The sequence below is a fragment of the Rhinolophus sinicus genome, chromosome 14, assembly GCF_057876585.1.
Source record: "Rhinolophus sinicus isolate RSI-liver-muscle chromosome 14, RSI-T2T, whole genome shotgun sequence".
Classification (NCBI taxonomy): domain Eukaryota; kingdom Metazoa; phylum Chordata; class Mammalia; order Chiroptera; family Rhinolophidae; genus Rhinolophus; species Rhinolophus sinicus.
In genome coordinates, this window is record NC_142514.1 from 187,303,646 (window position 1) to 187,325,484 (window position 21,839).

Consider the following 21,839-nt stretch of genomic DNA (forward strand, 5'->3'; position numbering starts at 1 on the left):
ACACCCAGGCCTGTCGCCAGACACCAGCCAGTGTATTATAAGCGAATGATCACCAGCTTGGAAAGGCTGCTGCATTCAAGTCCCGCCCCCCCAGGTCCCCACCCCGCCCCCAGGCCAGCAGCACTAAATTCTGGTGGATTTGCATCCCCCACACCCCTGGGCTGGTCCCAGGCCCCCAGCTCCAACAGCCTCTGACGCCCTGCTGCCAAGGCATGGGGTCGGGGTGGGGGCCTGCGTATGGCCGTACAGCCAGTGGGAAGCAGGCCCTGGCCTGGGTTGGGCACTCGTACGCACTGACCAGTGTGCCCTGCAGCCCTCAGAGGCGTTGGCTGTGTGTGTCCCGGGGCGGCCGTAACAAGTGACCACAAACTGAACATCTTAAAGCAACAGAAAGTGATTCTCTCACGGTTCTGGAGCCAGAAGTCCCAAATCGAGGTGTCTCAGGACCACTCCAGGGAGGCTCCTTCCTGCCCTTCCAGCTTCTGGGGCCCACGTGTCCCCGGGCGGGTGGCCGCCTCCTTCCCCTCTCCCTCCACGGTCGCTCTTCTGACGAGGGCACAGGTCCCTGGATGAGGGCTCGTCTTCATGACGTCATCTGAGCACGTCCACACCTTACAAAGAGCCTCTTTCCACAAGAGGCCCGTTCACAGGTACCAGCACTTAGGGCTTACACGGTACTCTTGGAGGACACAGCGGGGACCATGACAGTACAGGCTCCTGTGGGGCCGGCAGGTGCCCTGCTCACCTCCCGTGTGCACAGGTGGCCCTGCTCTGAGAAACAGAGGACCGGCCCTGAGGATAGGACCACCGGTGGACAGGGTTTTACAAAAGAACCCTCTCTCCTGTCACAGGGGCCTGTCCTGCCCAGGCACTGCCCAGGACACCTACTGAGGCGGGGCCAGCAGGGCTGACCCCAGAGCAGCTGGAGAATAGCTCAGTGGGAAAGGGAGCTGCCGGACACCCCTGGTTGGCCTGGGTGGCTCTGGAACAGCCAGGGGACCAAGCTTCACAGGGTGGCCTTGCGGAGGCCGGGCCTCTCAGGTCCCCAGAACCCAGGTCCCCACAGCCTCTGGGGAGACCTTCGCTCCTCCGTGGGCACTGGGTTTGGGGACGGCATGTGCAGCAGTAGGCACACTCTCCACCCTGTTTGTAGAGGAAAACTTAGAGGCAGGACGTGGCCGTGGCTGGAGCCAGGAGCATGGCAGATGTTGGGTGGCAGGTCAGAGAGGCACTAGGGGTGCTTGCAGTCTGCTGGGACCCAGCTCCTTGTCACAAGGGCCAGCCCTGGGCCCCTGGCCGTCGGGTCTCTGCCATGTGGAAAGGGGCTGATGTGTCCAGCCCCACTGGCTGCAGGAGATAACGTGGGCATAGCACTGTGTGGGGCCTGGAGGAACTCGGCGGGAAGAGCCCTGGGGGAGGGGAAGAGCCTTCCCTCCCTGGGCTTCCAGGGCCCACCTGCGCCCGCCGTCCCTCCTCCACGTCTCCTCCCCAGGCCTCCCTCAGCCCCCTGTGGCCCCTGCACCTGAGCCTCCCCTTCTCACCCGCCCACCCCTCTGGGCCCAGGCACACCCAGCATCCTCATCCCTGCCCTGGGCCAATGGGGGTGGGGGTGGGGCTGCATGCCCAGAAGTCTAGGAGACCTCTGCTAAGCTTTTGGAGTTTCCAGGACACCTCCTGCCAAAGCCTCCACGGAAGTGACAGGAGTGGCTGGTCCAACATGCCTGGGGAGCGGTGAGTAGTGGGACCAGGAGGCAGGTGGAGGGCCGGGGAAGGGGGTCGGGCTATGTGGGAGTTTCCGGCAACTGAAGCAGGAGGTTAAGGGAGCTGTGACAGGAGGTGAGGCCACAGTGGTGGCACTTCAGACAGGGGGGTGGGTGGAAAGGGCACAGGAGCTGAGACGCCCCCTTGGGGGCCCCAAATCTGCCAGCATGTCTCTGCGGGAGAGGGGCTGTCTGATGAGGGCAGCCCCCAGCCGCCAGCAGGGAGGGAGGCAGGGTTCGCCTCTCTCGTCCTCTGTCCCTGCAGAGAGGTCCCCCCGCAGGAGGCCGGGGGCGCCTGTCCTGACAGCCCCAGGGATGCTGGAGCAGGGCGGGGGCCGGGCCTGTGCCGGGGTGAGATCGAATTCGGAGGGTCTGGGAAGAAGCGAGGCAGGGTAAGGGGCTGCCTGGCCCACCCCCTCCAACCCCTGCCAACACTTCACTTGGCCCCCATGCCCTGGTGACTGACCGCCATGTGCCCACTGGAATCCCAGGGCCCCCATTTCCTCTCCTGCCTGCCCCCCCCCAGGGCCGCTGTCTCATGGGCCAGTTCAGCGCCCCCAGGAGGGCAGTGCCCTCCTGCCCCCGAGTCCAGGCCCCTCCTTGATCCAGCCCTCAGCCTCACAAGGGGGAAGCAAGGCCCCGTGTGCAGTTGGCACTGCCCAGGTCACAGGGCCGGTCAAGGGACGACCTGCCCGAGCCCAGCCCCAAAAGGGTCTCGGGCCTCTGTGCTCCAGCTGGCTGCCCGGTGCCTATGCCCAGCGCCCATGGCTGTGCCCGGTGGCCCTGCCTCGAGGCCTGAGGCTGCGGCCGCATGCCCTGCAGTTTGTGAAGGTGCCCAGCAGCGTGGCCCCCTCCGTGCTCTTCGACCTCCTGCTGGACGAATGGCACCTGCCGACCCCCAACCTGGTGGTGTCCCTGGTGGGCGTGGAGCAGCCTTTCACCATGAAGTCCTGGCTGCGGGACGTCCTGCGCAAGGGGCTGGTGAAGGCAGTTGAGAGCACAGGTGAGGCCCCCTCGTGGTCCAGGGCCCTAGGGACCCCACAGCCTTCCGAGTATGGGGCGCCCCAGCCGCTGACTCCAGGGCGTCCCTGGACGGCGGTCCCAGGGCCACCCTCCATCCGCACGGCCAGCAGTGGGAGCAGCTCCTGGGGGTGCAGCAGAGAGGCGGAGGGAGGGTCCCGGCCAGCCTGAGGGCAGAGGCCTGGCCCCTCCGCTCGGGATGCCTCTGGGGATGGCGACTGTTTCTCTGACCGCTGCCCATGGTGGCCCCATCGCCCCCTCTGCCTCCCTCGGGGGAGCACTCTGGCCGGCCAGCATTGGGGTCAGTCACATCACTGGGTTTCTCTTCGGGCCGCTGGGCCTGCAGAAAAGCCAGCACGAGGATGGGGCTTCTGAGCTCCGTCAGCGCGGAGGAAAGACCTGCGAGCCAGGCGGGCTGAGGGCTTTGCAATTTGGGCAAACCTCCCGGGTCTTGGCCCAGCATGGGCGGCAGGACAAAGCCTGGCCCGCTCTCCTGGCACCGGGTGGGGGGCCCCCAGGACACAGTGGCTGGGCAGGCTGGCAGAGGAGTGGGGGAACCTGGGGCCCCGAGCTCAGTGAGCCCCGGTGCCCCCAGGCGCCTGGATCCTCACCAGCGCGCTCCGCACGGGCCTTGCCCGGTACGTGGGGCAGGCAGTACGTGACCACTCGCTGGCCAGCACGTCCACCAAGGCCCGTGTGGTGGCCATCGGCATCGCCTCGCTGGGCCGTGTGCTGCACCGTCAGCTTCTGGACGACGCCCAGGTCAGTGTCCGGCTCAGAGCACTGTGGCCATGGGGCCACAGCCCCCAAGTATCACCCCCCCAGGGTGGGAGGGAGGCCACTGTGCAGCCACCAGCACCGTCTCGCAGGTTGACCACACCCCGCCATCCGCTGACCATTCATCACTGGGCGAACAGCTCCCGAATCCCTGTACGTGCCAAGCCTGCCATGGGCAAACCACACTCTGCCCTCGAGGCTCACGGGCTGGAGACGGGGAGGCAGATGGTCAGAAGGATTGAGACAGTGAGGGGCAGAGGACAGTGAGGGGAAAAACAGAGGTCGTGGAGACAGAGGAGAGAGGAGGGCGCAGATGAAGGGAGACGGAGAGGGAGGAAGAGGAGGGAGAGGAGAGGAGGGCAGCCAGGGAGTTGTGTGCCCGCACTCAGCCAGCAGGTGGCAGCATTGCCCAGGGCACAGCATGAGGAGGGGTTGCCCGGCTCCCAGCTTGCACAGACCTGGGGAGGGAACCTGGGCTCCAAGGACTCAGCCCAGGACCTGTCTTGGCCACTGACCCACAAGCCAGGGCGACCCTGGGCGCGTGGCCTCTGCTCCCACTCCGGGGTCGAAGGCAGGGCCAGAGGTTGCCCTGCAGCCCCTGCTGAGTGGAGCGTCCCACAGCCCCACCTTCTTTCTGGGGGACCCCTCCCGCCTGTGCCTGCCCCTGGGGCCCCTGGCCAGCAGCCCAGCCCTCCTTCCGTCGGTGGGTGGGCGGTGGGAACAGGACTGGGCAAAGCCCTGCCCCGGCCTCACAGTGTGTTCTGGGGGCCAGGAGCACAGCTCTGTCCACTACCCCACGGACAATGGCGGTGGCCAAGGCCCTCTCTGCTCCCTGGACAACAACCACTCCCACTTCATCCTGGTGGAGCCAGAGCCCCCCAGGAAAGGGGATGGGCCGACAGAGCTGTGGCTGAGGCTGGAGAAGCACATCTCAGAGCAGAGGACCAGCTATGGGGGTGAGGCCCACCAGGGAGGCCGCTGGGAAACACGGGGGGAGGGGGACGGCGTGGGCAGGGCTGGAGGGACCATGTGGGCAGGAAAGGGCATTCCAGGCAGAAGGCACCACTATGCCTGAGCCTTCAGACTCAGGCCACTGCGTGTCTGATGGGGGAGCTGCTGGCCCAGATGGTGGGGGCACAACTGGGGGGGGTAGCTCTGCCAGGAGTAGTTGCGGGTCCATGTCCACTGGGGCTTCCCTGGCCTGAAGCTCTGGCTCTGGGCTCAAGGCTTTGGGAAGAAAATGAGATTGGCACGTTTCCAGAGGCCTAGTTCCCTCCACCGGCCATGAGTATGCTGCCACCAGGGGGCAGTGTTGCCTGAAGAATGGGCACCGCTGTGAGGGGTTCAAAACCAGGATTTACTCAGAAATACTAATGTGTAACTAATATTTACAAACAAGATACAGAATTGCTTATGATATTTACAACCAATATGAAATATTTATCAACTGAGCACTCTTTGAAAATGAAAACACAACCCAAGCCATGTAAGTGCAATGTCTGTGCTCTGGGGCCCACGCCCTGCCAGTCCACACACCCGGGTGCATGGTCACTGTCAGGGGTCACCTTTGGGAGCTAGAGGGGACCCTGCCTGGGAGCCGAAGCGCCTCTCTCCCAGCAGACCCGGCAGGTCCAGGCGTCTCGGGGGCAGGGTCTGGTACTAGGGAGTCTTGTGTCAGGTTCACGATTAGGGAAGAAACTACCTCTTCCATCAGCACTGTCAACACAGCTTCTGCCGTGACGGGGACAGCTGCTGGACACTTGGGATGTGGCCGGTGAGGCCAGGAATTGAATCTGAACATTTAACTGCATTTACGTTCCTTTAAGTAGCCACAAAACGGCCACGTTGGACAGTGAGGGAGGATTGGCTTCGTCCCTGGTGGTGGGGCCCGTGACACACGGCTCCTGGTTTGCAGCCTGGAGCCCACACTTCACTAGAAAGAGCCTCTAGGCCAGCATTTGCCCAGAAATGTAGTGGATTGATGGTCTGAGGCCTGGGTGGTCACCCCACGGGGGGTTCCCAGGCCCCCCACTCACCCCAGGCACCTGGGAGGACCTCACCGGTGTTCTGTCCCCAGGGACCAGCAGCATTGAGATCCCCGTCCTCTGTCTGCTGGTCAACGGCGACCCCGGCACCCTGGAGGTAGGTGGAGGGAGGTGAGGGCTTGGCAGGAGCTCCCTGGCCAGCTGGGGCCCCCTGTGGGGCCCTCCCCACCTGGGACAGGGAGCAGAGGGAGGGCTGGGGCTCCGGGGCCCAGCTGATCTGGGGTCTGCTTCCCCCCCTGCTGCCTAGAGGATCTCCAGGGCTGTGGAGCACGAGGCCCCGTGGCTGATCCTGGCAGGCTCGGGGGGCATCGCCGATGTGCTGGCTGCCCTGATGAGCCAGCCCCACCTCTTGGGGCCCCAGGTGGCCGAGAAGCAGTTTAAGGAGAAGTTCCCCAGCGAGCATTTCTCCTGGGAAGACATTGTGCACTGGACAGAGCTGGTAGGCACCCCCCCAGAGAGCAGAGACCAGTCAGGAAGGCGACCCCTCCTCCCTGCTCTGTACCCCATTCCTGGGCAGGGCTGGCCCTGGGGGAAGTCGGTGTCCCCTTCCCACCCGGACAGCCCAGCCCCTCTTGCTATAAAGCCCCCATGCTCACTCCTGCTCCAGGCCCTCATGGGTGGGGGTCCTGGGAGCAAGGCCCCTGTCGGTGGTGGTGCTGCGCCAGGCCCAGAGGGTGGTGGGCGTGCAGGGCGGCAGGCTGGAGCTCAGCCCACTCGGGCGTGCGGCCTGCCCGTGGGGCCACCTCCTGTGTCCTGGCGCCCCAGCTGCAGAACATCGCCTCCCACTCACACCTGCTCACGGTGCACGACTTCGAGCAGGAGGGATCCGAGGGGCTGGACACCGTCATCCTCAAGGCGCTGGTCAAAGGTGAGGGCCGGGCCGCACACCTGACAGGGAGGCCGTGCACAGCTGGGGGCTGACGGCTGCCCACCCACAGCCCGGGGCCCTGCTGCCGGCCAGGGGCGGCCACACACACCCTGCCCACTCCTGGCCTCGGCCCCAGGGGCCTGCACCCAGGCAGGGTCACCACCCAGATAGATGGCAGCAGCTGGGACACCCGGGACAGCCCCACTGGGCCGTGTGTGTGTGTGTGTGTGTGTGTGTGTGTGTGTGTGTGCGCGTGTGTGTGCATGCATCTGGGCACAAGTGTGTGTATGACTCCGTGCGCGCTCCGGCAGCACATACGACACACCTGGAGCGATGCAGAGATGACCATGGTGTCTGGGCTGGGAGGACACATAAATCTGTGAGGCCCCCTGCATTTGGCAAGTTTCACGTTAGCTATTCCACCATAATTTTAAGAGCTATTTGAAGTGTTCAGTTCAGTAGTTTTCAGGACATTCACAAGGTTGTGCAACCGTTACTAGAAATTCCAGAACATTCTCCATCCCCAAAAGAAATCTGGCGCCTGTTGGTCACTGCCCATACTCCCCCAGGCCCTGGCAGCCACCCATCTATTTATTGCCTGTCTCTATGGATTTGCCTATTTGGGGCATTTCCAATCAATGCGATCATACAGCTCGTGGCCTGTGGCGTCTGGCTTCTCTCGCTGAGCACCAAGTCTCGGGGGCCCATCCACACAGCAGCTGCGTGTCAGAGCGTCGCCCCTCTTACGGCCAGGCTGTGCTCCACAGTGTGGAAGGACCGTGTTTTGTTTCCCGTTGATGGAACCGGTCGTCTCCACTTTTTGGCTCCATGGGCTTTTACTGGAGAGAAGCACATGCCATGGGGCGGACCGCTGGCAGGCAGACACGGGGGTGCGGGGGACAGGAAGCCACTGCGCTCACCTGTACCATTGGGGTCCCGGAGCACTGAGGGCTGGCATTTTGGCCAGCTGGGCTGCAAGCATTGGTCCCGGGGGACTTGCGACGCTGTGTACCTCTCGCTGTTATTCAGAGGGCACAGACCAGGGCAGAGCTCCAGTGGCCGGGTGCTTGGAATAGCCGCCTGAGGGCCCCTGGGTTTGCCCTCATCCCCTGTGCCGCTTTGCCTGCAGCCTGCAAGAGCCACAGCCAGGAGGCACAGGACTACCTGGACGAGCTCAAGCTGGCGGTGGCCTGGGACCGAGTGGACATCGCTAAGAGTGAAATCTTCAATGGGGATGTAGAGTGGAAGGTGCCCTGCCCACCCCAGGGCATCCTGAGCCCCATTTCTGGCCCATAGAGAGAGGAGGCAGTGTCCTGAGGGCCACTGGCAGGGTCCATTTGCTCCCCCAGGGTTGCCAAGAGGGACGGGGGGTGGGGTACGTCACTTATCGCCCCACAGGCAGGTTGTGGGCTCATGCCAAAGCCCCAGGGACTGTGACATGCATTATTGGTGGTCCCAAGCTCTGCCCACCCGTGCCCGCTCCGCGCAGACAGGCTGGAGGACCCAGGAAAGGGGGTCTGCTGGGGACCCTGAGCCTGGCCCTGGGCAGAGGGGGACCCTGTCCGCCGGCTCCCACTCACTCTCCCCATCTCTGCCCACCCTGGGCGTGTCCCCGTGGCCGCCCAGTCCTGCGACCTGGAGGAGGTGATGATGGATGCACTCGTGAGCAACAAGCCCGAGTTCGTGCGTCTCTTTGTGGACCACGGCGCCAACATGGCCGACTTCCTGACATACGGGCGGCTGCAGCAGCTGTACCAGGCCGTGCCCCACAAGAGCCCACTCTTTGAGCTGCTGCAGCGGAAGCATGAGGAGGGCCGGCTGGCACTGCAGGCCCGGGGGCCACCCGCAGGGCCGCCCGCCTTCTCCTTGCACGAGGTCTCCCGCGTGCTCAAGGACTTCCTGCACGATGCCTGCCGCGGCCTGTACCAGGCGGTAAGCCGGGTCAGTGGGGATGGGCCGGGGCCGCGCCAGAGGCTGACGTCCCTGTCCTCCAGGAGAGGGGACCAGCCAGGCGGCCCACTGCCCAGAAGTGGCTGCTGGACCTGAGCCAGAAGAGCGAGAACCCATGGAGGGACCTGTTCCTGTGGGCTGTGCTGCAAAACTGGCACGAGATGGCCAGCTACTTCTGGGCCATGGTGAGCAGTGGCCATGGCAGCCACGCTCTGCTTGGCCTGGGCTCCCCAGGATTGCTGGGGAGCCGTGCTGGGAACAGGCCTCCAGGGAGGTGGGGGCGTCGGGCCAGCCTCCTCAGACCCATCTCCTAGGGCCAGGAGGGGGTGGCAGCTGCTCTGGCTGCCTGCAAGATCCTCAGAGAGATGTCACACCTGGAGACGGAGGCCAAGTACGAGCAGCTGGCCCTGGGTGAGCCCCGGGCCTGGTGTCAGACCGACCCACGCGGTGCGGGGTGACCTTGGGGACCCTTGTGGGCCTGTGGGCTCCTCCCTGGGGGAGGTGGGCCCTAATGTCCTAACCCTAACTGAGGGACAGATGGGAACACAGGGATGACGACACAGCCCCACACCTCGGCACATGCTGGGCCCTGTGGCGGGGGCTGAGTCTCCCACGGTCCCGACAGGGGTGGGAGGGCTCTGGGCAGGCCAGGCGAGGACAGTCAGCATCCACATGGCATGCAGGCCTGGCAGGGACGGCCCCCTGGGAGGTGGGCGCGGGGCAGAGTGGCCCATCCTGCAGGGTCTGGATCGGGCGGAGGCAGCGGGAGGGTGGGGCAGGTACTGGGTGCCAGCACCCGGTCCCTGGGCAGGCCTCTTCTCCGAGTGCTACAGCAACAGTGAGGACCGCGCCTTCGCCCTGCTGGTGCGCAGGAACCGCTGCTGGAGCAGGACCACCTGTCTGCACCTGGCCACCGAGGCTGACACCAAGGCCTTCTTTGCCCACGACGGGGTGCAGGTGAGCAGCTGGCATGGTGGGGGGTGCCAGGCAGGCAGTAGGTGCCCGGCTGACTGCTCCCTCCCCCAGCCAGCAGCCACCTCCCTTCACTCCCCATGATCCAGCCATGTGGGGTGGGGGGCATGGGAAGGGGGGATTCCGACCCTGGAAGGCACCCATCCTCTTGCTCTGCTAGCCATGGGCCTGCTGACCCCATGGCCAGCCCTTTCTCCACCTCAGCTCCGGGACCCCAAGCTGGGCCTCCTCGCAGTGTAGGTTCTTGCCCACCAAGGCGGGGGTGGGGGGGGGCCAGGAGGCAGGGCTGGGAGGGGCGAGGCTGCATCTGAGGCCTGAAGGGCATGCCTGGGGCGGGGCCCAGCAGGAGCAGAGGTGTGGAGGTGGGAGAGGCCAGCACCTGTGCCTTCATTTCAGGCCTTCCTGACCAAGATCTGGTGGGGGGACATGGCCGCGGACACTCCCATCCTGCGGCTGCTGGGTGCCTTCCTGTGTCCCGCCCTCCTCTACACCAACCTCATCACCTTCAGGTCCGTCAGGGTGGCAACCGGGGCCACTGGCCCAGCATCTGTGTGGCCCTGCTATGCATGGCCTCTACCTGCAACCCTCCTCAGTGCACCCTGCTGTACCTTGCTGGCTGCATGCTTGGGGCCAAGCGGGCACCTCCAAGGGTCCCACCCAGGGTCCCTGAGGGTCCCGGTGCTTGCAGTGAGGAGGCTCCGCTGAGGACGGGCCCGGAGGACCGACAGGAACTGGACAGCCTGGACACGGAGACGAGCCTGCTCTGCAGCCCGGGCAGTGGGTGAGGGCCCAGAGGAGCACGGGCAGGGCAGAAGGGTCTGGCGGGCAACAGCTGGGAAGCTGGACTCCCGTGAGCAGAGGCGAGGCTCCTGTGGGGCGCCTGGACACCGCCTCACGGCTGGCCGTGGCCTCCTTTGTGGTGCAGGGTAGAAGAGCCGGCCGAGGCACTGAGGACTCACGGCAACCGAGGCCCACGTGTGGCCTTCCTGCTCACACGCTGGCAGAAGTTCTGGGGTGCGCCTGTGACCGTCTTTCTGGGGAACGTGGTCATGTACTTTGCGTTCCTCTTCCTGTTCACCTATGTCCTGCTGGTGGACTTCAGGCCACCTCCCCAGGGGCCATCGGGGCCTGAGATCACCCTCTACTTTTGGGTCTTTACACTGGTGCTGGAGGAGATCCGGCAGGTAAGTTAGTGGTGGGCCCAGTCCACCGAGCCCCGAGCCCCGCTGAGCCCAGCTTGGTCTGGCCAGAGCCCAGGCAGCTGTCAGTGAACTGCCCGGCCCTCTGCCAGGGCTTCTTCACAGATGAGGACACACACCTGGTGAAGAAGGTCACGCTCTACGTGGATGACAACTGGAACAAGTGTGACATGGTGGCCATCTTCCTGTTTATCGTCGGTGTCACCTGCAGGTCTGTGGGGCAGCCCCAGGGGGGGTGGGGGCAGGCCGCCTTCAGGATGGAGCCACTCAGGGCCTCGGGAGTGCCGCGTGTCCCTGGCACCTGTGCTGCGGTCCTGGGGAGCCCCTTTGGCTCCCGTCCGCCGCCGCCGTCAGCCGAGCGTCCCCCGCAGGATGCTGCCGCCGGTGTTTGAGGCGGGCCGCGCGGTGCTCGCCGTGGACTTCATGGTGTTCACGCTCCGGCTCATCCACATCTTTGCCATCCACAAGCAGCTGGGCCCCAAGATCATCATCGTGGAGAGGATGGTGAGACGCCCCACGGGGCGGGGCCCACCCCCACCCCCACCCCCACCCCCACCCCCACCCCCACCCGCCGCTGGGCGGCCGCTGACGCCCCGCCCCCGCCCCCCAGATGAAGGACGTCTTCTTCTTCCTCTTCTTCCTGAGCGTGTGGCTCGTGGCCTACGGCGTGACCACCCAGGCGCTGCTGCACCCCCACGACAGCCGCCTGGAGTGGGTCTTCCGCCACGTGCTGTACCGGCCCTACCTGCAGATCTTCGGGCAGATCCCGCTGGACGAGATTGACGGTCAGTACCAGCCCGTGGGGGCGGGGTGCTCCTTGGCGCCCGCTGCCGTGGTACCCCAGGCTGCAGTCACACCGAGTCGTTTACCAACGTTCCTTCTGTAGGACCCTGGACATGTGGCCCTTGCCAGAGACTTTTGGGGTCACGCAAGACCTCAGCCGGGAACTGGCTGAGAGGGGGAATCCCTGAGCCCAGCCACCAGCCCTGTACACCTGCACAGGGCCCGGCCACGGAGCCCCCCCCCCCAGCCTCGGGCCTCACTGGGCTTCAGTGAGGAGGAGGGAGAGAGGGTGTGGGCCCCCTGGAGGAGGTGGGCCAGCAGCCAGGGGCCAGTGAGAGGGGCCCAGGGCACCAGCCCCTACAGGACACTCTGGGTACAGAGTCGGGTGCAGGGGCCCAGGGCAGTCACTGGCACACTATCACTGAGGCCTGACCCCGACCTTCGCAGCTAATGGAGCAAGAATTCGCAGTAAATATTTGTCAAGGGGATGACGCATAATCAGGCCAGCAGGATGGGGGGCTAGGCCGTCATGGAGATTGCCCCTAACTGGGGTGTTCCTCGAGGCCCATTTCCTCGGGCTGTTTTCTTAGTCCCCCCCAGGGCCCACTGTGACTTCTTCATGTTTGCTCATCCACAGGCATTACCCTTCCAGGCCATTAGTTCAACCAGGCCTTGCTGCCCTCACCATATGGCCCCTGCTGGGGGACAGTACCATGACCCCAACCCTGCCCCGGTCCCGCAGGGCCCCTCGGGCAGGAGGGGAATGAGGTGTGCGCCTCCAGTTCTGAGTGGGGGGCTCACGCTGGCCCCAGTAACCACATCTCTGACCTGGCTAATACCAGCCATAGCCTGGTCGGGGGTCACCTAGGGAGGGCAGAGGAATTGCAGACTCCCCGAGGGGGTCCAAGCCCTGAGGCCTGCCTCAGAAAGGCAGGAAGTGCCACTGTGGCCAGCCAGGCAGGGTCCCACAGGGGAGTCTGTGACCAGGGTCGGGCTGGAGCCAGCTCACTGAGCTCAGCCTCTCGGGGTTAAACCCTGGCCGTGCGTGCAGTGAGCCCACCACGCTGTGGGTCTCAGAGGAATTCACTGACATGCCGGCCTAGGGGGAAACTGAGGCTCAGGCAGCCCCCTGCCCTCCCTGTGATGGCAGACTCCTTCCCTGGGCTCCAGGTCCCAAGGACAGTTGAATTTTCAGCCCAGCCTGGTGGTATCGCAAGTCACAGGGGGCTCGGGGGTCTCATTACCGCAGAGCCACTTCTATCAGACGACTTTAGTTTCACAAACGTGCTGTCCAGGCCCACCTCTCGGGCACCTGGGCGGGGAGAGAGGAGGGTCAGGAATCAGTCCAATGCCAGAGCTGAGAGGAAGGCTGGGAGGGCGGGGGCGGCAGAGGGGGGGGCGCTGCTGCCCGCCCCCCTCCACACACTCAGGAACTCAGGGGCAATGAGAGGCAGGCACCCAGTGCGGGAGACAGGGACATGCGCAAAAAGGCCGTGCCAGGCCAGCACGTGTGCCCCAAGGTTCCCGGGGACACGGGGACACACAGGGAGAGAGGCCCCAGTGGCACCGCACTCAGGGCAGCGTGTGCTCCTCCCGGAGCCCTGAGCACTTGCCCTGCGGCCTCTGCTCCTCCCTCCCTCCTCCTGCTGTCCTGTGGGCTGAGGCCCAGGGGGCTCTGCAGCAGAAGCAGGCCTGGGGAGCCGCTGACCAGGGGCTGGGGCTGCTCCTCAGGGTGCGCTGTGGCCCTGGCCGTCACTGCAGCCTGGCAGGTGGCAGGTGGGGCCAGTGCCGCTAGGCTGACCATCCATCTGGGTTGCCTGCAGCTGGGGTTTTCCATGACGGGGACGTCCAGTGCTGCAACCTCATCCCCAGAAAACCGGGGGAGTTGGTCACCTGGCCAGTGCCCTCCGTCCCTGGGTGCCCTCAACCCCAGGAGGCAGCTGCGTGCCCCCACAGTGCCCGCTTGCCTTGCAGGGGCCCGTGTGAACTGCTCAGCGCACCCGCGGCAGAGGGAGGACGCCCGCTCCTGCCCCAACCTCTACGCCAACTGGCTGGTCATCCTGCTGCTCGTCACCTTCCTGCTGGTCACCAACGTGCTGCTCATGAACCTGCTCATTGCCATGTTCAGGTGCCCGCCCGTCAGCCTCTGGGTGGCCGCCGAGCCCAGCTCCAGCCCTGGACGTAGGGGTCACCCCCAACACGGGGGAGCTGGGAGGGCCTGGAGGGGGGAGGTGGTGAGCACATGCAGCCGTGGGGGTGGGCGCCTCGCCAAGTCCCTGCCCCCCCAAGCCCCAGCACCCAGGGACAGGGCAGGGGTCTGCGAAGGCTGAGGGCTTGTCCAGGAGAGCAGGGGGACAGGGGGAGACCCCAGATGCATAAGCCCCCTCGAGACACCTCCCAGAGAGCAATCGGGATGGGGGTGGGGGTGTCCGTTTCTCAGAGGGCTGGGGGGCGGTGTGCATCCTGGGCCTACTGCCCACACGCCCCACCCCCACAGCTACACCTTCCAGGTGGTGCAGGGCAACGCGGACATGTTCTGGAAGTTCCAGCGCTATCATCTCATTGTGGAGTACCACGGGCGCCCGGCCCTGGCCCCACCCTTCATCCTCTTCAGTCACCTGGGCCTGGTGCTCAGGAGGCTCCTCCGAAAGGGGGCCCGGCAGAAGCGGGCACACCTGGGTGAGGCCACCGGGCTGGGCGCGGCCTGGCTGCCCTGGGCCTTGGAGGGGTCAACAGCAGCCGGTGGGCAGGCAGGAGGGGCCCCAGGCGCAGGGCCGCTGGTGCCGGCTGAGCTGGAGGTCCCTGCAGCGGGGCCATCTCTGCCTTTCCACCTCCTGTCCCGGGACCCAAGCACAGGGCCAGGTGGGCCGGGTGGGGCCGCACACTTGCTGCCCTGCCCTGCCTTCCTAGAGAGAGACCTGCCAGAACCGCTGGACCAAAAGATGGTCACCTGGGAGGCGATTCAGAAGGAGAACTACCTGAGCAAACTGGAGCAGCAGAAGAGGGAGAGCGAGGAGGAGGTGATGCGGAAAACCGGCCACAGGTGCAGGGGCTGCGCTGCGGTCACCCCCAGGGTCTCTGTCACCATCACGATTGTCAGGCTGCATCCACACTGGGTGTGGCCCTCTCGTGCCAGCCAGGACCTGAGCTGGGGACACTGAGGCTGAGAGGGGCGCAGCACTCAGCCTCCTGACCCCAAACAGGGCTCTGCGTGCCATGCCTTTGGGGATAGGGGCCGATACGCATGGTGTCCTCCCCGCTCTAGGGTCTCCGAGTACAACCCTGCCCTCCCTCCATCTCGCTGGGGGCCCCTGAATGGTGCATCCCTAGTGCTCCCCGGGGCCTGCAGGCAGAAGTCCTGCCCGTTGGAGGGCGCCCAGCCCTCACTGTGCACTCAGGGAGGACCCAGAACGCTGTGTACCCAGACCCAGGCGGCTAGGGGAAAGGGCCAGGGCACCGGACTCAGGCACTGAGAGAGGGCTGCGACCCCAAGCCCAGCAGAGGGCAGGGACAACGGGGGAGGGGAGACCGCAATGCAGGGTGCCCCGTGGCCATCAGCCCGCTGCCCACCTATCCCACACAGAGTGGACTTCATAGCCAAGCAGCTCGGGGGGCTGAGAGAGCACGAGAAACGCATCCGGGGTCTGGAGTCGCAGGTAGGCGGCCCCGCCCCCATGTCCAAACAGTGGGCCCCGAGGGTTTGACTCACATCCTTGCCCAACCTCAGTCACTTGAGACCAAGTGCCTTCCCTCGAGGGGCTCCTGCACCCCTAGAGAGATCTGCACTAGCCCCTTCACTGTCCACTCTCCACACACAACTGGGACCTCGCCCTCCGGCCCTGTCCTTCCCAGAGCAGCCAAAAGGAAGTCCTGGGGCGGCGGGGGCCGTGGCAGCACAGGGGAGCCAGGCAGGGAGGGTGCCTGAGCTTGGGGCTGGGCCTGGGGCTGCGCTGGACGCCTGTCCCTCTGGCAGGTCAACTACTGCACCGCACTCCTATCGTCCATGGTCAACACGCTCGCTCAGGGCAGCGCCCACCACCGTGAGTGTGCCTGGGGAGGGACACAGGGCCCTGCTGTCATCTGCCTTCCCCTGTCCTGGGGGGTCGGACAGCCCAGGCCTCTGATGGCTCTTGGCTGGCCACTGTCTCTAAGGTGGGGCAGATGCCCTCTGCCAAGCCTACTGATAAACCAGGAGTGCGGGCATGGCCTCAAGGACCCTGCCGGGCCGCTGCCATCCCCCTCAGAGCCATTATGTCCCATGCTCACCTCTGGGCGGTTCTCTCTTCCTGCCCTGGGCCTGCCCCACTGGGCGCCTAGCAGCTGAGGGTCTTCCTTCCCCACCAGACTCGTGCAACTTTGGCAACAGGAACCGGCAGTCCCCCGACGATGGTGGCGGCCCGGGTAGCAGGGAGCACCAAGAGGCTGGTCCGCTGCCCTCGGATACCTGAGCCCCCTGAACTGTCAGCACACGGGCCCACGTCTGAGCCCTGGGCCTGGCCCTCGGGCCCCATCTGGTGGCCTCCCTTATTCTGGGGGCTCAGCGGTGCGGTGCACGCACTCTCCCCGCAGACGGAGCCTGAGCAGCAGCCAGCCTGGGACAGGACCGGCAACCTCAGCGCCTGCAGACCAGCCCCCGTCAGGTGGGAGGCAGCCTCACGGGCCGCACCCGGCTCCTACCCAACCTGTGTGATCTAAGAGACTAATCTGGTTTCAAAATGCTGCTGGTGAATTTCTGCCTCTGACGACCTGGGGCCGGGGTTCCTCGCATGCGGGGGCTCCCGCCCGCACCCGCCAACTGAGTGCTGGGCCGTGTCCAGCCAGGGCAGCAGCCCCCCAATCGCTCTTAGGTGGAGCCTGGGGAACACGCCCACACTTGGGCTGCAGCCCCAGGCAGATCAGAGTGGACCCGGGGTGGCCGGGAGGCACTAAGGGCACCAAGTCAGTGAAGCACATGGGGTGGGACAGCGGCCCAGGCACGCATGCTTCCCAGCTGGGCTGAGTGGCCACCCAGGGAAGCCCCTCCTTCCGTGGGGGCCCAGAGCCCAAGGGTAGGGGCAGCACTGCAGGCTGGTGGCTCCCCTCCGCCCCCGCCCCGTCACAGGAGAGTTGTGCCTGCTCCCTGCTGCCTCGCCAGCACCGAGGGGGACCCGTTTCCTCTGCTCTTGGGCTCGCTGCACCCACAATGCCCCTGCACAAAACTCAGCAGCCCTAGCAGCGTGGTCCCAGGACACATGGCCTGAGCGGGACAGAGCTGAGGGGCAACTTGGCCAGGGCTGCGGAGGACACCTGCTCCCTGCCCGCACCTGCGCTCAAAGTCCAGCCACTCAGACCGACTTCATCAGCCACCCTCGCCCCAGCCCCGTGGTCCACAGGTTTCTGGGGCACAGACTGGACATGGAGGCTGCAAGCCTGTCCCTGGAAGAGCCGGGGCCTTCTCCTCCGCTCTGGACTGAAGCCAGGGGTGACCTCAGTCCCTGTGGGAAGCTCTGCCACCGAGGGGTGCAAGCAGAGCTTTAAAACCTCTCCGAGCCCCCGACCGACACCGTCGGGTAGGCCCAAGTGTGGGAACGGGTGACCGGGCAGAGCAGAGAAGGTCGCAGCCAACGGGTCCTGGGGAGGTGGGGTCTACAAAGAGACACGGAGCCTGAGGAATACCCAAAAGCTTTACTGTTCCCCACGGGCACCCAGGGGGCCCATTGGTGGCAAGCAAGGTCTCTGCTCGAGACCACTGCCTGAGCCCCAGCCAGGGCCACTGGCGCCACCGACAGGCAGCCCACTGGCAGGCAGCCCACCGGCTCCCTTCCCAAGGGGCTGGGGCTCCTCAAGTCCAGGGCAGGCTCTCGGGTCAGCCCTCAGCCCCCTCAGCACCAGGGACCTCAGAGCTGCTGCTCTTGTTCCGGAAGTGGTCCCTACTGCGCTTCCTGCTGCCGTGGAACCCAACAGTGTCCACCCCTGGGGGGCCCGCTGCGGACCCGGTGTGGGTGTCCTCCTCGGGCGTGCCCACCTCCTGCAGGCCCCCATGCGGGCTGCTCCACTCCTCGGCCTCTGGGCTCCCGGGCCTGGCCAGGTGGGCCAGCTCCACAGGCCCCCCTGCCTTTCTCAGACCCCGCTTCCTCTCTGGTCTGGCCTCGCCGGTGCGGGCTGGTTTGGTGAAGACAACTCTGCCCTCCCCACAGCTGGAGGGGTCCTGGTTGAAGGAGGGCACGTAGTCGCCGGGGGCGGCCAGGCTCCGGGAGCCCAGGAAGGCCAGGGCGGCAGCCTGATTGCTGTGCTCGCTGGCCTCGGCCACGTCTTCCAGGCTGTACTTAGTCCAGCGCTCAGGGTGGGCCACATAGTCGGGAACGGGGGGCGCCCTCCGGGGAACAGGGCTCTGACTGGCCCTGCCTGGGCCCTCTGCTGGAGGCTGGCTTGAGGGCGCCAGGGGCTGCTTGAAGCCCCCACGGTCCCCTAAGGCAGTGTGGACCACAGAGGGGGGGGCCCGCCCGGCGGCCCCCTCCAGGCAGTCAAAGATACTGTGGCTGCGCTGGGAGAAGGTGGAGCTCATGCCTCTCAGGTGGAACGGCTGCACTGCGGCTGTGGGGAGGCCCCTGGGGGGCGAGGGGGGCTCGTCGGGGCCTGAGTCCCCCAGGGCCTCCCCAGGCAGCCCCTCTGGGGACAGAGCTTCCAGCCCAGCACTGCCAGGCAGGCTGAGGTCAGAGTCCGAGTCGCTGAGGGAGATGGTATCGGAAGGCAGGGCGTCATCATACTCGGTGCCCTGCTCGACCTCCAAGCCAGGGGAAGGCTCGCCAGTCCCCGCCTCAGCCATGTGTCCTGGGCCACACCACACCTGGACCAAAACAGCCCATGAAGTTGGTTTCTGAGGACACCAAGGGTTTAAAACACATTTCGCCTGCAGACCCACTGCCCCGGATCCCTCTCCCCACCCCCGAACGCCCTCCTCACCTTCCCGGTCTGCGGGTGCTGGTGAACGGAGCCGCTGGCAGAGGTGGCAAAGGCGTGGATGTGGCCTCCGCCCAGGTCTCCAGGCACAGATCTGTTCAGCTGTTCAACCGCAGCTGAGAGGGAGAGAAGGGAGAGCCAACCATCAGCCCAGAAAGTGAACATGAGGGGGAGGAAGGTGCCATGACCCAGAAGTGGGCCTGGGTCTGCAGAGCCCACACAGGCCAGGCCAGGGAGCAGGTCTTTTTGACATGTCACCTCATTCAGTCCCAACAATCCTCTCAAGTGGAGTCTAACTCGAGCGACTCAGAGAACTGCTGGTGGAAGGTGAGCAGCCGGTCAGGGCTCCAACCCAGGGCCATGGGCGGCCCCTGCTCAACACTACCACTCTCAACTGAGTGCAACCACTTATAAACTGCTCACATGGCGCGTGGCACCCGCCTGGCATGTGGGGAGGTTTGTCCTGTTTGCCGGGAGACGCCCTGGAGTTCCCGAGGGCTCTGCAGCCAAGTCCTTGGCACCTGAGGGTCAAGCTCTCAGGGAACTAGAGTGTCTGTGATCACCAGGCACAGCCATGCTGGGCAGAGGCAAGCCGCCGCTGCAGCCCTTGGAGCACCTTCGGGGGGCATTTCTCCTGCAACCCTCCACACACCCCCAGCTTCCTCCCCAGCTGAGCAGAGAAGCGCTGCTGACACCCATTTCGTGGCCACGTGTGGCCAGTCAGGTTGCAGCCTGTGTCTCCAGGCCCCGATGTCAGCCCGGCCTCACCCTTCCGCCCTGCTCTCAGCCATCCATTCACCACCTCCTTCCCCTGCACCAAGCCTCCCTCGCCCCCGGGGGTGGGGGGGACTCATCGCTGATGCACCCACCGAGGAACAGGCCAGGAGGGGCTCTGAGGGCCCTGTCCCGGGTCAAACAAAGGCGAGATCTCCATTCCTCTGGGGCACGACTCCCAAAATGAAGGAATGCCTCCAGGAGAGCGCAGGGGCTGCAGCGCAGGCCCCGCAGTGTCTGTGGCGCGCCGGCAGGGCCAGCGAGGGCGACAACCTGCCTGCCACACCGTGTGCAGGGGGCAGGGCTGGCGCTCCAGGCGACTCCTGTTCCCAAACTCGCACTGCTATCCGCGGCGCCGCTGGGGACGCTCCCGCGACGACAAGCAGCAGCAGAATCAGTGGGACACTCGGGGGGGACGGGACGGGGAGATCGAGCCCCCAGGGGAAGGAATCGGGCATCGGATTCTTCCGAGTTCTCCGGGAACGTCGTGAGCTCCGTGGCCCGCAGAGCTGAGTCGGGGTGGAGGCGGCGGGTCTCGGGCAGGGGTCTCAGAGGGCCGGGGTCTAGGCAGGCCAAGGCCCAGGAAGTGGGACCACCGCTTCTCCCTCCCTCCTTGGAGGCAGAGTCTTCACTTTCTGCACTGTCTGCGCAGAGCCTCGCCGCCTGCCCACCAGGCTCTCCCTGTCGGGGCCTGGGTCTCGGGGACCGCACGAGTCTCGGGGTCCCAAGGACCAGGCCTCGAGGCACGGGGGTCCCCGGGGTCGGGGCAGTAGGCTGCGCACAGAGGCCTCCCCGAGGCCCGACTGGCCTGTGCCGCCATCCCCTCACCACCAACCTACCGGCTCACTGTGGCCCGATCGCCTCCATCTTGCGCCGCGCTCGGCCCTATGGGAAATTGAGTACTCTGCCGGCAGAGTGCCGCGGCTTCCGCCCAAGAAAAACTACATCTCCTACAAAGTACTGGGCCGCTACTCCCGAGGCCTGTCGGGACTTGTAGTCCTTGCGCATGCGCTCTCTTCGCAGCCTCCACTCCCCGGAAATGGCGGCGCTCTTTCGCGAAGAGCCCGGAACCGACTGAGAGGAGGCGGGCGGGGGAAGGGGGCGGAGGGAGAAGCAGGACTGCGACTCCCAGAATACACGCGTGCTAACGGTCAGCGCCGTTCCCGTCGTCCCATCGCCCACAGCCGGAAGCCATGGTGAGAAGTCCCTCAAACCGGAAGTACGTCATAGTGCGCGGCGTGCGCGGCGCCGTTCGCGGGCACTTCCGGCCCTGGCCGGAAGCGGCCGGCCGCGCCCCTCTGGTTCTGCGAGACGGGCGCACCGCAGGTTGAGCGCTCATCCCAACCTCCGCGTGTGTTAGGGCCGGAGGGCAGCCCGGGACAGGCCACTTGGGAGTGGCGACCTGGCCCCGCCGGCCGATGGCCAGACTGGTCACTGCTGCCGGGAAGTGGAGGACAGGTCCGGTCTCCCCTGGTCAGGCCAAGTGTCCCTGCTCCCTTTCCCTCTTGGGCCGCTTCATGCCCCACAAGGTCGAGGCGCCGCAGCCCCAGCGGCTGGACTGCTGGACCGCGGTCCCTCGCCCAGGCCCGGCCGCCTGGCCCAGGAAACCAAGGAAGAGCCAGCCTGCTTTTCCGTGCAACCTCGGGACACCTCATTCCTGAGACCCCATTGCGTCCCCGTGGCCTCATGGGAACTGGCGGTCCAGTCCACCCCGAGCGCTAGTTTTGTGGTGGAACCAGTTTGCAGGTGACATCCAGCCCTTGGCTAGGATGTCCCCGGGGCCTTGCGCATAGGGGCAAGTGGAGAGGGGGGGCACCGTGGGCATCCTCCTCCCAACCAAGCTGCCCTAGCACAAGCGGTGGAGGGGCAGCCTGAGACCCCACGACACCCCACCCTCGGTGCAGCAGGGCTGGGGTTAGTTTCTAAAATCAGCCCCCAAGGCCACAGGAAGCCCTTCCCATGAATCCCCAGCCAGGCCCTCGTGGCCTCAAGGGGTCAATTTAAAGTACACACAGGTCAGGGCCGGCCCTGTGGCTCAGGCGGTTAGAGCTCCTAACTCCGAAGGCTGCCGGTTCGCTTCCCACATGGGCCAGTGGGCTCTCAACCACAAGGTTGCCGATTGACTCCTGCAAGGGATGGTGGGCTGTGCCCCTGCAACTAGCAACGGCAACTGGACCTGGAGCTGAGCTGCGCCCTCCACAACTAAGGCTGAAAGGACAACAACTTGGAAAAAGTCCTGGAATTACGCCCTATGGGAAGAACAGCTGTGGTGGGCCAGGTGCCCCCCCCCCCCCAGGTGTGGCTGAGACGTTCCCCTCCAGCCCCTGCAGGGTGCCACTTGGCCACAGCCACCCAGCTTCTCAATGGGCAAGGAGAGGCCCCTCAGACACTCGGGCGGGAGCAGTGCATCTGTCCTCTACAGAGCTGTCCCTCAGGAAGAAGGGGATTCGTGCAGCTCCCCCGCCTCAAGCATGCCCTACACCACATTCCCTGGCCGCCCCTCCCGTCCTGCCCCCTCCTGGCAGCAATGCATAAGGAGACGTGGGAGTGAGGTTGGGTGGAGGTTTCTGTAGGTGGCACAGGGCCCAACAAAGGGGCACTCGCCACCTGGAGTGCTCCCCGGACACCCCAACAAGGTGGGCAGCATACCTGGGCCCGGCAAGGTCCCAGAGCTGAGCCCCACCTGTGCGAGGGTCCTCTGTCCCTTGGGCCACCCCTGGGACAGATGCTGTGGGCACAGGAAGGGGCTGGA

The 21,839-nt window shown here is 65.6% G+C and overlaps 2 protein-coding genes across 2 annotated transcripts; one reads left to right on the forward strand and one right to left on the reverse strand.

Moving 5' to 3' along the window:
- Nucleotides 1–2,991: 2,991 nt before the first annotated feature.
- Nucleotides 2,992–15,955, forward strand: TRPM5 (transient receptor potential cation channel subfamily M member 5). Its single transcript, XM_088789912.1, has 23 exons — nucleotides 2,992–3,283; nucleotides 3,376–3,542; nucleotides 4,330–4,513; nucleotides 5,635–5,699; nucleotides 5,850–6,041; nucleotides 6,368–6,470; nucleotides 7,600–7,718; nucleotides 8,097–8,402; nucleotides 8,465–8,605; nucleotides 8,735–8,831; nucleotides 9,232–9,377; nucleotides 9,789–9,901; nucleotides 10,081–10,173; nucleotides 10,318–10,576; nucleotides 10,684–10,802; nucleotides 10,963–11,095; nucleotides 11,202–11,376; nucleotides 13,349–13,502; nucleotides 13,872–14,053; nucleotides 14,285–14,417; nucleotides 14,958–15,030; nucleotides 15,348–15,414; nucleotides 15,719–15,955. The coding sequence occupies exons 1-23, from the start codon at nucleotides 2,992–2,994 to the stop codon at nucleotides 15,820–15,822; spliced, it is 3,417 nt and encodes a 1,138-aa protein (XP_088646038.1). The 3' UTR covers nucleotides 15,823–15,955.
- Nucleotides 15,956–17,023: 1,068 nt separating this feature from the next.
- On the reverse strand, nucleotides 17,024–20,426 carry TSSC4 (tumor suppressing subtransferable candidate 4). Its single transcript, XM_088789913.1, has 4 exons — nucleotides 20,237–20,426; nucleotides 19,183–19,929; nucleotides 18,317–18,429; nucleotides 17,024–18,200 (listed from the first exon to the last, which is right to left on the reverse strand). Exons 1-4 carry the CDS (start codon nucleotides 20,424–20,426, stop codon nucleotides 17,220–17,222), a joined length of 2,031 nt encoding a protein of 676 aa, XP_088646039.1. The 3' UTR covers nucleotides 17,024–17,219.
- Between the last annotated feature and the right edge of the window lie 1,413 nt (nucleotides 20,427–21,839).

Coding starts and splice junctions, on each gene's coding strand:
- TRPM5 (XM_088789912.1), top strand. CDS start 2,992: ATGGCGACTGTTTCTCTGACCGCTGCCCATGGTGGCCCCATCGCCCCC. Junction 4,514..5,634: donor GCAGAGGACCAGCTATGGGG/GTGAGGCCCACC, acceptor TTCTGTCCCCAG/GGACCAGCAGCATTGAGATC. Junction 15,031..15,347: donor TCCGGGGTCTGGAGTCGCAG/GTAGGCGGCCCC, acceptor TCCCTCTGGCAG/GTCAACTACTGCACCGCACT.
- TSSC4 (XM_088789913.1), bottom strand. CDS start 20,426: ATGAGCGCTCAACCTGCGGTGCGCCCGTCTCGCAGAACCAGAGGGGCG. Junction 18,430..19,182: donor CCCTCCTGGCCTGTTCCTCG/GTGGGTGCATCA, acceptor TCTCCCTCTCAG/CTGCGGTTGAACAGCTGAAC. Junction 18,201..18,316: donor AGCACCCGCAGACCGGGAAG/GTGAGGAGGGCG, acceptor GTTTTGGTCCAG/GTGTGGTGTGGCCCAGGACA.